Below are 17,663 nucleotides of genomic sequence, written 5' to 3' on the forward strand. Positions count from 1 at the left end.
ATTATCAAACCTCAAACACGACTTCAAAAATATTTTATACTACTTTATAAATGGTAAATAATTGAACAAAATGGTTACCTTGACTGAATCACGTATCTGTTTATACAATTAAACTCCTACGACCCCTATGTTGTGTGTAATGAAACAGTCTGAAAGGCACAGAATGGACAGCTGAATAGAAGGATAAAAAAGGAAACCTTGCACTTAAATAATATTTCCTGTTTAAAATACCACCTAATCCACATATATTCATTTCTTTTCGTTATGCTATATTCTAAGCCTTTTTTATCGCTACATAATTAAAGAATATCCGTCAACACACCTACTCGCTACTGTCGACAATCCAATAAATTAGTTTCTTCTACAATAATACAAATTATGCCCATTTATGATATTAATTGATAGAATATCAACATTTTTATTCATTCTTTTAATGTCACTAAATGTAACCCCTTATTAAACATTCGTAGAGTTCACTCTTTAGTACTTCCGAGTTCAGAGTTTAGGAGCATGCGCAGTCCTCATCAAGCGGCAGCGTTCGATTGAATAGCTTGCGACTAAAAAACTAGCTGAATCATTTGAATTCTAAGTGTCAGTTTTTGTCATTGTGCGCGTCTTGCGAGACTATGGCGGCAAGATACGATAGAGCTATCACAGTATTCTCCCCGGACGGCCATCTTTTCCAAGTGGAGTACGCACAAGAAGCTGTAAAGAAGGGATCCACAGCGGTCAGTTGAAAAAAGAATTGTAACTAAAGCTAATGCTAGCTAGTTTGCTTATAGCTCACTGTCCCTTGCAGCACTTTAAGAAGCTACTAACTGTTTATTATCCACGCTACCGATGTGTTAATTTAGTTGATAACACCCAATGTTTGGGGGGCATAGTTTTTTCTACGTGATTTTACATGAGAAATTATTTGATCTGTGGTTAGCATCTTGTCGCTGTGTCATGCTAAAAAAGGTTCCAGTTTTCAAGTTAGGATTGATTTGACAAACTGCAGAAAAATTGAAAAGTGCTGCTATTGATTGTGTGTATTATTTATGTAGCAGTTACAACAGTATTGTTTTGGTGCATCCGACTAGGAATAGGATTCAGAGCTAATTTACTATTTTTTATATTGTTATTCCAACATGGAATTGCAATGATTCCTTTTTTCCACGCCTAAAAAAATGAAAGAAATGCATAAATGGAAGCAACCTCCTCTGCCCCCTTAAAGAAACAAAAGCAAAAAAAACTAATGGAACAGACAAACATAAATATTTACTGTATTTCCTGGGTCCTTTTTTTAAATCTGGGGGTTGGAAATGTTAACAATTTACCTGCTAGTAATATAAATACTAATATGACTGTTATTTTTTCTATGTCGTCAACAAAAGAAGGCCTTGCTTTTTGTTGTATTGATACATTTGTGTATACAGGTGGGTATCCGGGGCAAAGACATAGTCGTCCTCGGAGTTGAGAAAAAATCGGTTGCCAAGTTACAAGAAGAGAGAACGGTCCGCAAGATATGTGCCCTGGATGAGCATGTCTGCATGGCATTTGCAGGTGAACCATTAAAAAAATTCTAAAAATTAATAATAGATCTACATGTGTTAAATGATTTACCATTCTTTTTGTTCCTGATGCCTCTACTCTGATGTTTCCAGGACTGACAGCAGATGCTCGGATTGTGATAAACAGAGCTCGTGTTGAGTGTCAGAGCCACCGGTTGACAGTGGAAGATCCCGTCACTGTGGAATACATCACACGCTACATAGCCACACTGAAACAGGTATGCCTTTGGTTATTTCCACTCTACTAAGCTCATTGTATCTACAGTTGACCTTCTAAATGTTATATAATTGATCCGACAATCAAGTCATTGATAAATGATCCGACATAGATCTCATTTACATGAACATGAAGTCGTAAGTGTTAAGAGAAGAATAGATTTTATGTAAAGGTATCCGTGTGCGGTCGTTTGGTCGCCCGTTGTCGCGGTCGGGGCGACCAAAAGACCGGCGACAAAACAAGGTAAAACAACACGGTCTATGCATCAATAAAAGCCAACAATGGCCATGAGCAGTTTCACTGAGCCGACGTGTGAGTGTATAAGAGTTTGTATGTACATGAGTTTACCCCTTAGGAAGGTACGTCCGTCAGGGTCTTAACAAGTTCTCCAACAAAAAACAATAAAAGTCCGGGAAGTTTGGAGCTTTTCTTAAGCCTAATAATTACTAGGGCATTAAGTATGACTAAATAGTAATTCACAGTTTGTATTTAGGGAATTAGAGCAACGATTTAAATTGTAATTATCACTTACCTTCCGGGCGACCAAAAGATCGGCGACCAAAAGACCGGCGACCAAGGTATCAGATAGAAGGGGACTGGTGGGTGTAGTGGCATCACCTGAGCACAGGCTTACCTGTAATTGGGTCTGATTGCGAAGTGAATGGACAGAGTAGCATTGTGCCAATAAAATAGACTTTTAACATTCATCTTAATTTCAAAGACATTTGAATCAGCAATGTCGCCCCTGGTCAAATGTTTCCTTTTATTTGTTGGATTGCAACCATGTTTTAAATGTTTTTTTATTATTATTTTAAGCGCTACACTCAAAGCAATGGTCGAAGGCCGTTCGGCATTTCTGCTCTGATTGTTGGCTTTGACGATGATGGCACTCCTAGGCTGTATCAGACAGATCCATCGGGGACCTACCATGCTTGGAAGGTGAGTAACTTTGATGTGCTTTAATTTTTGTCATTTGGCTTTAGTGCATGCAGCATGCGATCATTTCCGACTCAATGGTGGTTTGAATGCTGCTGAGCAATGCTAACCGAGTGTATCATCCATTTCCTATTAGGCGAACGCAATTGGCCGTAGTGCCAAAACGGTTCGAGAGTTCCTGGAGAAAAACTACACAGATGAAGCCATCGCTGGAGATAATGAAGCTATCAAGTTAGCAATCAAAGCTTTGCTTGAGGTGGGTTTTTTAATGTTGTGCTTAAGAATCAATATTTGCTACATTGTTCAAATACACTTAATGAAGTAGAAAAATAAGCAGCACCAACTGAGCTGTAAGCGTAACGGATAAGTACGTTTTGGTTGTTTACTTAAGTATTTGTGTAAAATTTGTGGATTATGCATAGATTTAATATTTACCATGCTCAACATTTATGAATGTGTCCATCTACTGTGAAGGAATCAGTAAGGGAATTCTTTTTCTGAGTAAACTCAACACTACAGGATAATTGCTCTGAATAATCTGTATGAGATATGAGAATTTGAGCCAGTGCTGAATTTGAACGTAAAATAGTTTTTTTTTTTACAAAATAATTGAAAAAGGTACAAGCTACCCCCTTCGGGTGAAAGTCTATTCATTCATTTGCCTCTCACAGGTGGTCCAGTCAGGAGGAAAAAATATTGAGCTGGCCGTTATCAGACGGAATCAACCACTAAAGGTGATTTTAATTCACTTGGCTTAAATTTTACATTCTATTACTGTTCCATTTATGCTCATAATGAATTGTGGGTGTTATCAGATCCTGGAGTCCAAGGAGATTGAGACACTGGTGGCTGAAATTGAAAAGGAAAAAGAGGAAGAAGCTGAAAAGAAGAAGCAGAAAAAGTCCACCTGATTTTTTAAAATGTTTTTGTTTGTTGCACTTGGATATGGAAGTAGCCTTTTGGAGAGGATAGAGGGGCTGAAAACTCATCATTTATTCCACTGTAAAGAGGTGAATCCTAACTTGAGAGACTGCACCAGATGTACTATACCTCCAGCTGTTTAAGTATGTAAATATAATCACTCATACATACATGCAGCACTCAAGTTAGGTTTCAAAGAAGACTTTTCTATCATTCATCAATCATTTTGATGGTGATGAATATGACATGTTCAAAAGCATTCAGAATTGTAATTGGGAAAAACTCTCAATAAAAGATCCTTGTTTATGAAGTCTCTGATCATTCTATCATGGCACAAAAGATAACACACTACAATAGCTAGCTTTATGGTATCATAAACCCATGATTTAAAAATAAAGGATTCTTGTTTTGGATGATAAGTTTACTGATGTTACAACTCTATATTCCTACATAATCTTCCAATATTTGCTTCAGGGTTTTGAAATATCGAGATCTTTTATGTCAATTTTCTAGGTAGGTATAATGAACATGAATAAAACATACCTGCTATAATCTACATAACTTCCAATAGTGTGGTTTATGCAGATTGTATAGGTGCCCTTGTGATAATCACTACAGAATATCTCAGCAAAAAACAAACTATTACAGTTATTAGTTGTTTTTTTTTGCTTTTATTAATTGCACTATTGTCAGAGCATCCCACCCCCCATTAAAAGAGCTAGTCCAAATACCACTGACCACCATTTCCTTCCCTCTGTTATTCCAAAATAAATTAGTGAGGTGCGAACGCAGCATCTAATGGTATCCTAACTAGACCCCTCCACCATTTTTCTTTGTCCCCAGCACCCCTTTTACCTTAAATTCGCTTATCAAGCAAGCACTGCTGTGAATCCTCAACGACACAATTATGGCTCGAGGTATGGAAGGGCCGCTTAATGGGATCCTGGCCTCAGACCCCAATGGTAACTTTCAGGGACTTTAATCTGGGAGCCCCTTTGAAAAAAGTTGTGCTTTGCCCTGGGGGGCTTCCCTCTGACTCTCCACCAAAGACATAATGGTAAATGGTTAAAGTCCTTCATTTAGAATCATCTCCCCGAGCGAGGATTTCCTGAGTGGTTGCACTGGCTGCCTTGACGAGAGCAACGGCACTTTGTTTGCCGTTTGTCTTGTTTGGAGCGTCTCCTATATTGGTCTGCCGTTTGAACTGCTCGATAACGTGACAAAGTAACTCATTTTCAGCCACATGCCAAATTGCTATCTGTATTTACCCCTGCTATGGAGGTTCTGTTTTTAGATTTTATTGACAGGATTACAGACAAATAGCCATAAGTGTCTTTCACGAAACGAGAGAAAATCTGTTTTAAGGAGCATCCAGGAAAAGTAAATTATTGTGCTTGAAGTTAATTTCTACGTATGTGGAACATAACTAAAATTAATTATTAATCAGAGAATAGTCAATGAGATCATGTTGGAAACACCGACACTTATATGATGATATAGTGCAGTTTTCAATCTAGAATAAAACATTTCCCCTAATTCCCTGGTAAATAATTCACAGATCTCAATGAGAAAAAAAATGTTATTTATGAGCGTGTACAATAAACTGAGTATTATTTCAAGTTCATGCTCATTTATCGAGAAGTCACTTCCAGGTTGCATGATAAAAGGCAATGAATTGAGTGGATTGGTCGGCTTTGGCTGGACATTATTGATAAAAGTCTGATCTGGGCTCAGCGTATTTTGTGCTTCAGCAAAGAGTCTTTGTAGCTGCTCGTGGGTATGAAGGCTTCTCTTTTTTCTCCTGCCACTATTCCCCCTTCTTCCTTTATTTTTCCATCATTGTAGGCCATAATCAGCAGCTTCTACTGCGGTGCCTGAGGACAAAGTCCATCTCTCTCATCGCCTGCTTCTGCTCATCATTAATGCAGAAGATAATGGCTTCACCAGAGGTCATCAGCGGAGGAACACAGCCCTAGGACATGTACTCTCCAAGCAAGAATGCACACTGCTGCGGGCTGTCAACTGAGTGCATTGTTTGTATGCAAACATGCAGAGACACACATACAGCTCAGAGGCTAGTTGCACATAAAAAAAAATGCTGTGATGTATTTATGTCTTCTCTATAGAACCTGAGCAACCTAAAATTAAAAATATTTGGTGCTCAATCAATACTTGGTGGGCATTAGACTTCAAATGGTAAACTTATTTGGATAATGGATGGGATATTTATTGCCGACAATGGTGGGCAATAAGTTAAAAGAAAAGACAAAAGCTAGGATGAATGACTTTGATATTAAAGATGGTTGCTCATAGAATTTATGTTTTAAAATTTTTGTTTTGTTCCAGTTAAGAGGCGAAATCGATACAGTTGTGTTATTTTCTATTTGGAGTGTTTGTGTTCAGAGAATGACATTCTATCACAGTTGAAAATGTAAACAACAACATAGTATAAATTATTCAATTTTCAAAAGTCAGCTGGGATAGGCTCCAGCACCCCCCAGAACACTTACGAGGAGTGCTGTATGGAAAATGAATGAATGAATTACTGGTAGGTACAAATGTCTGACAAATGCTGTTTTTACTACTTTTTGGAAATATTAGCCTTTATTCATTTTTAAATATGAAATTCTGTTCTGTTTCTTTTTTTTCTTTAAATTGTTAAACAAAATTATTTCCGCTGAGATGTCGTGTGCTCTAATAGGATGTGTAAAATATATTTCAAATTGAATTTTTAAAAATGACATTTGTAATCAGAATAGTTTACAAATATATACCTGCATGTCTTGGACATTGCTGTAGGATTTAAACATCCATCCCTAAGCAACAACGAGTGTGACCCTTTTCCAAATGACAGCCACAACTCTTCTTTCACTTTGAAGAGCTTGATTTTTTTTTGGTCATTTTTAATATGACGCCCCTCCGGCCATGTTTCATAGATGTGTCCCTCGTGGTGTGTTTAAATTTTGTCTGCACATTACTGCCCTCGGGTCTTTATGAAGGGCACTGATGCTAATTTACTTGGTGAGTAGTATGCAGTAGATGGAGAGCTAATGCAGTATTTAGTCCGGAAGTGGGAAGTTACTTGGTACAAATACTTAATTACATTGATGTATTGAGGCCCACCCGTCTTTGCACCTGTAGAATACCTTTATTGTACTGGTGTAATTTTAGTTTTATTCTTTGACCTTAGGTTTGAAGATGAGTAAGTCTAGTTTAGCCTATTACCCTCTGCCCACATTGCTGACTGTCTTTGTGACGTCTCCACGACATGAAGAAAATCTCGAGAAAGCTAAAGCGAGGATAGCAGGTTTTAAAATGCAAGATATTATTTAAGTAAATTGTTTCATAATTTTATTGTCTTAATCTACTGTATTCCATATTTTACCAGTCATTGAAACATCTAAACCAAGTGTCTTTGGTTATCCCGATAACTAATTAAAATAAATATGTTAAAAAATAAGGCGGCCTGGGGTCTTGAGTGGTTAGGATGTTGGCCTCACAGCTCTGGGGTCCTGGGTTTAAATCCAGGTCTCTCCCCCTGTGTGGAGTTTACATGTTATCCCCGGGCCTGCGTGGGTTTTCTCCGGGTTCTCCGATTTCCTCCCACATTCCAAAGACATGCGTGGTGGGATGATTGGACACTCTAAATTGCCCCTAAGTGTGAGTGTGAGCGTGAATGGTTGTTTGTCTCCTTGTGCCCTGTGATTGGCTGGCCACCAATTCAGGGTTTCCCCCGCCTCTGGCCCGAAGTCAGGTGGGATAGGCTCCAGCACCCCCCACGACCCTAGTGAGGATAAAGCGGTTCAGAAAATGAATGAATGAACATTTCAGTAGTAAGCAAAACTAATTTACTTTAACTTTTTAGTGAATGTAATCAAAGTGTAGCAGTTTCTATCAAAAGCAGAAGTTAAAAAAGGTTTAGACAGATAATGTGGACATCATATGATTTGTTGAATTTTGTGTATTGAATTTTTACGAGTTCTCGTCGGCCTCCACCAGCAGAGCGCAGTGTTGCCTCAAAAGCATCGTCATCATCACTTTCCCCTTTCATCTGTCTTTTTCATCTTCCACACTGACAGTGTGACACCTCTATTTTGCAAACATGTTTTTGTCTCTTTTAACTCACACACACGCACACACACACTCTGTGAACAAGCCAATCCGCGTAGGGAGCCTTGTTTTTTATTTATTTATTTTTTTGCTTGAAATTGTCAGATGAAACAGCAGCATTGCTTGTGTCCTCCAGCCATGGCCAAGCTGTCAAAGTGTGTTGGGTCGTAAAAGGCTACGCTCTCAACACTGTCCCTTTTCTGCTTGTCACACGTCGACAGTCACACACATCAACTATTTGTGTGTATAGGGCTCTGGCCCGCCTCCACCCTTCCTCCCTTGGGGGGTCTTTTGCAATGTAAAGCTAAGTTTGGGCATATCTACATGCCGACTTCGAAAAGCAAAAAAAAAAATTCTCTTCTAGTATTCTCCTCCAGCTGCAGGGATTTATTTTAAATGTCATTCCATTAACTCCAATCAAACATCTTATCTCCTCTGTCCCGGAATCTTATTTTTTAAGTCTCGCTCTCTTCTCAATTTTGAGCATACAGTTGAGTAACAGATACGGCTGACAGCCTCGTATCTTTGTGTCCTTTGAAAGGTGCAGGAATACTAATAGTTTTATGAGGGAAAACACCATTGAAGAGGTTTTGGGTTACCTCTCGAGGGTCACCTTTCAGGGGTTTTGTCCTACTGGAGAGAATCCTCCTCCGATTGAAAGTAGACACCAGAGAGAAGAAAAGACAAAAGGAGAGCAAAATGTGGATGAATGCTAAAATAAACAATCCATGGGAGGCTGCGGGGCAAAACGCCGGCTGCTCCAGGGCCTGGCGGCCTCACAGCGCCATGGCAGAGGCCCGTCACACATCACATGGCATTACTCGGGATGGAGTTACAGGAAAATGTCAGCCGATGCATAAGGAGGAACCATCGGCCCATAGGATAATTAGATTGCCCGAGGGAGGTGCAATCTTGCATTCCCACGATTCCCTTCTTTCCACCCACGCCCTCTTTTCATTGTACTTTTTGAAGCCATTTTTTCTCTTACTTATTTCACATTTTCAAATTTGCTCAGCTTGCAGACTATATTTGCACTATTGTTGGTAAGGAATTAGTTGACAACACAGCATTTGGATTTTGCAGGAACATTCTCAAAAATATCAATTTCTTCATGGCAGATGTGTTTTGATGGATTATTTCATCAACCTACTTAAAAGAATTGTATAAAATTTTACTTGGGATGTTACAAATCAAGGTAATGAGCCTCAACGCACAACAAGTGGCACAATAAATGAACTGGAATCAACTCTTGCACTATACAGGATAGTTGAAACCCAGTGGTTAACATTGGAAGAAAGTAGTAAAATGTGTTTTTCTGATAAGAATATACAACTACAAAAATATAAAATCTGGAACTGGTATGCATACTACTGCAGTGCCTTCACTGAGTTTGGAACAACTGTCACAGTCCTCTTATGTTGACCGCCTGCTGTTCCAAGAGCAGCCTCTTGATGGACTCCACGTGTATGAAGTTGTGGTTAGAATTCCAAGGCTTGGAGCGAACAATTGTGGTGTAGTCCCTTTCCCTTGGCATAAAGAAAATCCTCTTGTTGCACATGTCAGCCATGTTGTGTCAAACTATATTCATTTATCAGTTTTACACTACTGTGTGCTTAAGTCGTTTGTTGTCTTCCTTTTGTGTTTTCAAAAGACTGGTAGAACATAGTACACTGAGTTCCGCCATGCATTAGCTGTTATTAAACATGCAATGAATTTATAGAGATTAAAGTGAAAGATTTATAGAGTGATATCTGATTCAATTAATTTTATGGTTTGAAATATAAAGCAATATAGAAATATTCATGTTTTCTCACAAGGGTCATGGGGGTGCTAGAGCCTATCCCAGCCAATTGTGGGCAGTAGGCGGCGTCCACCCTGAATTGGTTGTCAGCCAATCGCAGGGCAAATGAGACGAGCAACCATTAACGCTCACACTCATACCTAAGGACATTTTAGAGCACATGTGTCAAAGTGGCGGCCTGGGGGCCAAATCTGGCCCGCTGCATCATTTTTTTTGTGGCCCAGGAAAGTAAATCATGAGTGCCAACTTTCTGTTTAGGATCAAATTAAAATGAAGAGTATAGATGTATATTAAATTTCCTGATTTCCCCCTTTTAAATCAATAATTGTAATTTTTTAATCCATTTTTACTGTGTTTTTAGTTCAAAAATCATTTTATAAAATCTAAACATATATATAAAAAAATCTAAAATAAACATTATTATACATCTATAAAAAACTGAATATTCAGGGCTTTTAATCCAGTTCTTTTAATCCATTTATTTAAAAAAATCTAAATATTATATCTAAAATGGTCTGGCCCACGTGAAATCAAGTTGACGTTAAAGCGGCCCGCAAACTAACCCTGATTTAGAGTGTTCAACCAGCCTAGTATGTATATTTTTGGGGATCTGCGAGGAACGGGAGCACCTGGAGAAAACCCACCCAGGCACGGGTAGAACATGCAAACTTCACACAGGAAGGTCGGAGCCCACTGGGAATTGAACCATCAATCTCAGAACTGTGAAGCGGATGTGTTAACCACTCCATCACCATGCATTCCTAACTAAACACATTTGGAATCTAGGCAGAAACGAATGATACAATCATGAGCTCCTCTGAAGAAAACATTTTTCCCCACCACCTGTCGTTCAACCAGAACTAAAATGTAGAGATTCACGCGGTTGGGGAGGATGTGTCATGTCAAAGGAACAACTTTCTCGCACAATTGCAGCCTAATGGCCAAAAGAATTTATCACTGCAGCTTTCGTTATTCAGATTTAACACAGAGCCCATATTGTCCAATTCTATTGAGCATCCAGAAGATGAACAACAAGGAGGAGACGGCAGGAGAGTTCAGTGCAGATGTCTGAGTGCGTCTGACAGAGAGGACAGCCCCCCAGGCAGGTCCCAGCCCCTCAGCACCCAAAATGACACATGACTGCTTTGACTTTTGTCATCCTGTGCCCCTAAACCAAAGCTGCCAATACACACTGGGGCAACTCATGAAAACGCACACACACACACACACACGCTCAAAGACACACAGTCACACACTGTATACTGCTTAGATTACATTATCTGTATCCCCGGGACATGAGCCCTCCTTGTTAGATGACATTTGGGCTTGTGCAGCACTAAGGTTACCTTTTTCTGCCCCTGAGTTAAAGATGCCTGTCTGTGGCATGCATTTAAAATGAAGGATGGAAGAGGGGGTGGGAAATCAGATGAGAAAGATTTCCAAAAGCACTTTGATCAGGGGCATCAACAGTCACGCACAAACTTGTTAAGCAGTATGTAAATTCGGGCTGATACTGAATAAAGTTGCCAGAATGGCATGAATCCATTGTGCTGCGATGATCAAAATAAAAGAGGGCTTCATGCGCTGCGGGGCAAGAAAGTCACAGACATGAAGGCTTTTTTTTTCCTATCAAGGGGCTGATGGGATGCAGAGAGAAGAGATGGAAGGCAGGAAAATGAAAGATAGGGGGGAAAGCCTGGAAGGATCTCAATCTAAATTAGCAAGAGTAGCAGGGAGAGTGTGCTGAGTGAGACATATAATTGTGATGAAAACATCAGTCCTCACTCAGTCACTCGCTCGTTTCTCACCAGGTGAATCATCCAAATTGCTGCTGCAATGAGCTCAAATCATGTTGGGAGGCAGAAGGTAAAACCAGAAGGCAAAAGGGTAGTGGTGCTGCTAAGGCATAATAAAAAAAATCATATTATTCCAAGAATTTTCTGTCGAACGTCATTCAAATTCAAAAAAAGGTCATTCTTCGATGAGGCAATCGAATCCCTGAAAGTTTGGGGATGAAATTACCTACTAAAGTACTTCAAAGATCTTTTGTAACAGTAGAAAATCAATGGGGGCTATCTTTTTTAAAGAGTAATTATTCCTGAACATTTAACAGATATTGTTTGAAAATAAATTAAAGTAAAGTACAGGTGGCTGATAAAAAAAAAGAATCTTGTCTGAAATTGTTCAAAATGTGTTGGGGTTCTTTCTTTTTGTGCGAGTTTAAGACCCTCTAAACATAGTCCCATCATTGGACATAGACTTACAACTTCCTCTCCGCTTAGTCTTAACTCTGTTCTTGTTCCCCATCACTTTCTTTATCTGTCCCTCGTTGCCTCTTTTGTCTCTGCGACTGACATCCTGAGATGGATGCCTGATGTCGTGGAGCCTCTTGTAGCCTGTCAGCGTCTAAACCAACAGGAAACTAAAGGATCACTTTTAAAGGAATATAAAAATTTCCCAGACTGAGGCCCAGGCTCACTTTCACCATATTGTCAGTCTAATAAGAAAAGGCAAATAACAGGGTTTCCTTGGGTCACATGTTCATTTTATTGGGTCACATGTTCATTTTATTGGGTCAATGAAGAAAATTAGAAAGCCTTTCTAAAGAAAACAAACTTATAGAATACTTTGTATGTTCATTTTTTAAAGTTAGCAAATATCCTAATTACTGTACATGTGTACTTGCTTTCATTAAAATACTATGAATTTAGTCTTAGAGTACATTTGTTGCCTTATTCACTTTTTGCATTTGGCTCTAAATGAACACTTTCTTTTTTGGATTGGATTGGATAACTTTATTCATCCCGTATTCAGGAAATTTCATTGTGGCAGTAGCAAGAGGGTGATTAGACAGAACAACAAAGCAAAAGCACAAAGTACAAAGCAAATCAAAGTAAATGGGATCATTAAGAATCACCAAATCAAATCATTAAGACAGAAAAGCAGCAAAAACACAAAACGAGCAAGACTGGCTTTACTGCCTGCGTTTTCGACTTGCTGACTTTGTCTCATCTATCTATCTGCGTCTTGCAATTTCCTTTGAAATCTGAAAATCACGGAAATGATCATATCAAATTTTCTCAACAATTGTTATATATCTTAAACCCCAGGTTATAAATGATTACGTTTATAAAATCCTTGCCCAATGAAGGTCATTCTTGTTTACAGCATTTTCTCTCCTTCATGAAGCAATTCATACACTGCATACATACGTATATGCAGTATATGAATCATGAACCAATCATCAAAGAATATTTTACCACCCAAATTTTTCTTGAAGAAACTAAAACTTCTGGAATGCCTTTTCTGCAGATGACGTTGAAATGCTATGAAGTAGTGCGCAATTCGCCACAAAATAGACAAACACTTGCTACCAGTTTATCCTTGGCCGAGGTCTGCAGTCAATTGAACGTCATTTTAGTTTTATTATGGGGGCCTTTTCATCCCTCGAGCACCGTGTACTATCGGTAAATCAGCCCCCTGCCTTCCTTCTAGCCCCGATAACAAATAAGGATGCACAGACGGCCGCTCAAATAAAGCCTGATGTCTGTTAGGAGGAGGGCAAAAAGTGTGAGGCCCTTAGGTGTGTGCCCCCATGTTCTTCCTCTGTGCACCTGCACAGGCTCTCTCAAGTATGCCGTGTGTCTTTCCGCACACAATGCTTGGCAACGTGTAGCTCGCGGCGCCTCTCTCCAGCTGAGAGCCACCTCTCTCCAGTGGAGAGGCGAGGAAAAGTGCCAGCACTAACAACTGATCCTGACGGATAAAGGAGCGAGTCAGGCCGGCAGGAAGTGGCTCGGCAATGACCGCTTTTTCCTTCCTTCTCCCTGGTACTCAATGCGACCCCCTCTGACCCTAAAATAATGAATACAACTCATTGATCATTGGCAGTGTTGTCAATTGCATGAAGAAAACAGTAGATTAGACACAACATGAGGCTGTTCAAAACAGTCAGGGCTCTAGTTTCATGTCTAGACCTGCAGGTTTTTGAGTTGGTACGCAGGCATGTAAGACTGGATTTTAGTAAGGCGGGTAAATTTGAAAGAAGGATTTTTGTATGGATCTGCAAAAAGTTGTACAAAAGAAATATTGTATTAGTAGTGACATTGAGTTGTTGTAAAATGTATTTGTATTTATTTATTCTACAAACAGTTTACTAGCAATGTCCCGATGCTGATTTTTTTATTTCCGACCCAATTTTGTTCAAGATATGTTTTCCAGATACCAATCAGTTGACAGAATTTTTCATCCAGTAAAAATAATGCAAAAAATAAGACGTATTAAAGTGAGGTCTGGTGGGACAGGAGGTACCACCAAGTGCTCACTTTAATAAGAAATGCTCTATTTTAAACTGTACACTGCTACCATTATCAGTTTCTAAAGAGAAATATTTGCACTCAGCAGACATGTTTGCCTAGTGCACATGTGTCAAAGTGGCGGCCAAATCAGGCCCACCGCATCATTTTGTATGGCCTGGGAAAGTAAATCATGAGTGCCGACTTTCTGTTTTAGGATCAAATTAAAATGAAGAGTATAGATGTATATTAAATTTCCTGATTTTTCCCCTTTTAAATCAATACATGTAATTTTTTAATCAATTTTTTTCTGTGTTTTTAGTAAAAAAATTATTTTGTAAAATCTAAAAAAATATATAAAAAGCTAAAATAAACATTGTTTTAGATCTATAAAAAACTGAATATTCAGGGATTTTAATCCAGTTCTTTTAATCAATTTATAAAAAAAATCTAAATATTATATCTAAAATGGTCCGGCCCACATGAAATCGAGTTGACGTTAACGCGGCCCGCGAACCAACCCGAGTCTGACACCCTTGGCCTAGTGGTTTGATTTACTGCAGTCGAAAAGCTCGATGGTCCTGAAGACATGCGACTACCGGATCGGATCAGATCTGATCTTGTGACAAAATGCAATACTCCAAAAAAAGCCGCATTGGGCGACTGCCAGATATGTCCAACATGCGTATTACGAGACCCCATAAATTACAATATGACGAGACAAAAATGAATGATTACACAAAACATATAGCATCGAAAAAGTCTTATTTCAATTACAAGTGGGTTAAAAATGACCAAAGCACTTATAATATCTAAGACAATTTTAAAGCAAGCAAACAAAAAAAAGTCATTTACCCATGGGGAGGCTAGCTCTGCAATTGCAGGTCCTCTTATTTTTGCACTGCACAAGATGCAGCACAGTCATACCAGGCCACATGAGCCAGCACCGGATCAGTGGCGCACTCAAACTGCTGGGGGGTGACTGACTCCAGTAGTAGTTAGGCGAGACGGCCGTCGAGGGTCAGCCAGGCTGCAGCTGGAAGCCCCCGTGGCCAAACTTTGACCTCCTGTGAGCAAGTCGGCTTCACATACAGCTGCAATGATGAATTACAGCACCTGCACTCATGTAAGAAAGATAATGTGATTACTTTTATCTCTGATCTGTGAAATGTTATTTTAGTGGTATTTTACTTTCTTCATCCACATTCATATGTGCAATAAATTAAAGAACCAAAAATGTTCACTTTGATTGTTTTTGGCGACAAAGGACGCAAAACACAGCACACACAAAATTCATGATACTGTAAATATATATATATATATATGTATATATGAACATTCACCTCTGTTCATTATGCTGAAGGACTTCAAACAGGGCAGAAACTATGCTGGACTTATTAGTGCTAAATGGGCTTTTTTCACAGGTAAAGGTGGGAGATGAAAACCCACCCCCACCTGTTGTGTTCACCCAGTGTTAGTATTGTGAATGAAGGTGCATAAATGACAGCCCATTGGATGTAAGCCTCGAAAGGTATGTACTATACCATACCTGTCAACCTCTGCCGATAACTGCCCTTATAAATGATTATGATTCCCCTTACAACCCCCCCCAAAAACCTTACAAACACCGTACGACTCGTACGGTGTTTGTAAGGTTTTTGGGGGGTTTGTAAGGGGAATCATAATCATTTATAAGGGCAGTTATCGGCAGAGGTTGACAGGTATGCTATACCATTTTCTTTTTGGGTGAAAAAGGAGAATTTACTGGCATCTTTTTCCTCAATATCGAAATGCCAAGTCTTGTGTTGAACTTCCGAGACTACATGCTCACTTGAAGCGTAAATGATCTAAATTTGTCAAATGTTTCTGATTTTGCGGGACCAAGGTAAACATGTGGCTTAATTGGATTTCCATCTCTGCCTGAAACACAACTTGGCAAACTGCAGGCAGGGTTTGAGGCAGGTTGGGGGTGGTTCTAATGCAGCATTTCACATGCCACCCACAACACCTGAAACCCAATGAAGGCCCCCCCAGCCAACCAGGGTGTCGTGATGCATATCCCACGCCTCCGAGTCAACTCCACGGCAACGACAAAGCGAGCCATGTGGGGATAGTTCATCGTTAAAACTCCTCCTCTTCCTCTTTGTCTATTTTGTCCTCATCTCAGCAGGTCAAGCTTTTCTACCCCACCACCCCACCCCTCCACACACATTTTCCCTGACGTGCTTGCCTGAGGGGGGCACGATGCTCAAGCCCCCTGGCAAGGGCGATGGCGCGCTATAACGTCATGCTATTTCTTGGCAAATTCCACCTTTTCTCTCCTCTTTCTCCGTTTCTTCCCCTTCTGTCTTAATGTACAATATTGATTTCTGTCACTAGTAAGGTATATGTCCATTAAGGCACAGATTTAATAGAACGACAATGGAAAGCGGCTCCATTTGTTCCTCCAGTAGTGTAAGTGTTCATTTTGAGAGTCTGATACTAACCCTGGCCAGAAGCGAGTGCTGGATTTTTTCGCTGTAAATGGAAAACGCCTGCGGGCTTTTTCATTTTCTGGGCCCAGACGTTCCCTTCATGGTGTCGGAGCCCTTGTGCTCACAGAGTTCATGTTTTGCTCTGGGGCTTTTTTCCTCTTTTTATTTTTTTATATATTTTTTTCTATTTTGTTTTATCTCATAGCTTAGACTAGCAAGGCTTTGACTCCCAGGGGATTTTGGCGTAGCAACAGCCGAGATCAACAAAGTGAGTTTGTTTATGCTGGCTGTGTCCGCATGTTGTCGACTTGCACGTTTTCTCCGTCTCCATTTCCTGCCTCTCCTTGCCCCAGGGGAACACAGCCCTCTAATTGGATCTTGTTCTAATTGAGCCTAATACTGGAGCGAACCGGAGTTGGGCCCTGTGGTGATGAAGAGCTGAATCAAAACTAAGCACAAAAACTTTGACTGCATATGCGTGTGTGTGTGGGTGTGTACATGTGCTTCTTGGCCTGCATATTTTTCCCCTCTTCTCGTTTAATTTTTGTGGTTGATTCAGACTTTTGGGGCATTTTTTATTTTTTTTAGAATATTGACCTACCTCATTCTTCTAGAAGTAATTCACATTAAAACACAATATTCAGCCACTGTTATTTTGTTTAGGTACATGTTTCTTGGTCATGCATTTTACACCTAATTTAATTTGGGGTAATTGGTGTCATGCTGCAGCCCGGCAGGCAAGTGTGTAGTGCGTTGGCCTCACAGTTCTGGGGTCGACGGTTCGATCCCAGGCCGGTCCTCAGTGTGTGGAAGTTGCATGTTTTCCCTGGGCGTGTATGGGTTTTCTATGGGTACCCCGGTTTCCTCCCACATCCTGAAAAAATGCAGGTTAGGCTCGTTGAACACTCTAAATTGCTCCTAAGTATGAGTGTCAGCGTGAATGCATACTATTTTACTATAATTTTAGCTGAACATTTTGGTGTAGGTGGCTTGCTCAAAACATATCGAGCGCTGCTTTAAAACTCATAAAATTGCACTGGAATAGTGGGAGTAAATGTTGGTGGTGCAAGTAGTTCCAGTGCATTTTTATACATGTCTTTTTCAACAAATGTTCATGTGAATATCCCCAAACAATTCACTCCCTATGAAATAGACCAGGTTACGCTCCTGCAGTTTTTACAGAAGAGCAGGGCGCAAACACAGAAATGGAAATGAACCACAGCAGGTTGGCTGCTAAAGGGCAAGGAAGGGAATGAATACTTTTTTGCCTTGAGCTAGTCTTTTTTTTATATTTAATCCTACCTTCCTGTGAATCATCTCACGTCTTGAAACAGGAACAGACACATCTTCAAGTGT

General features: G+C 39.8%; 1 protein-coding gene across 1 annotated transcript; it reads left to right on the forward strand.

Moving 5' to 3' along the window:
- Positions 1-487: 487 nt before the first annotated feature.
- On the forward strand, positions 488-3,933 carry psma8 (proteasome 20S subunit alpha 8). The gene is made up of 7 exons (XM_077614417.1): positions 488-728; positions 1,419-1,545; positions 1,647-1,771; positions 2,587-2,709; positions 2,843-2,962; positions 3,378-3,440; positions 3,522-3,933. Exons 1-7 carry the CDS (start codon positions 627-629, stop codon positions 3,615-3,617), a joined length of 756 nt encoding a protein of 251 aa, XP_077470543.1. The 5' UTR covers positions 488-626; the 3' UTR covers positions 3,618-3,933.
- The last annotated feature ends 13,730 nt before the right edge of the window (positions 3,934-17,663 follow it).

Source organism: Stigmatopora argus, chromosome 12, assembly GCF_051989625.1.
Source record: "Stigmatopora argus isolate UIUO_Sarg chromosome 12, RoL_Sarg_1.0, whole genome shotgun sequence".
NCBI lineage: Eukaryota > Metazoa > Chordata > Actinopteri > Syngnathiformes > Syngnathidae > Stigmatopora > Stigmatopora argus.

What these genes read in the sequence shown, in the direction of transcription:
- psma8 (XM_077614417.1), top strand. Translation starts at nt 627, where the DNA reads ATGGCGGCAAGATACGATAGAGCTATCACAGTATTCTCCCCGGACGGC. An exon ending in TAAAGAAGGGATCCACAGCG is followed by an intron (nt 729 to 1,418) that starts GTCAGTTGAAAA and finishes TTGTGTATACAG; the next exon opens with GTGGGTATCCGGGGCAAAGA. An exon ending in CAATCAAAGCTTTGCTTGAG is followed by an intron (nt 2,963 to 3,377) that starts GTGGGTTTTTTA and finishes TGCCTCTCACAG; the next exon opens with GTGGTCCAGTCAGGAGGAAA.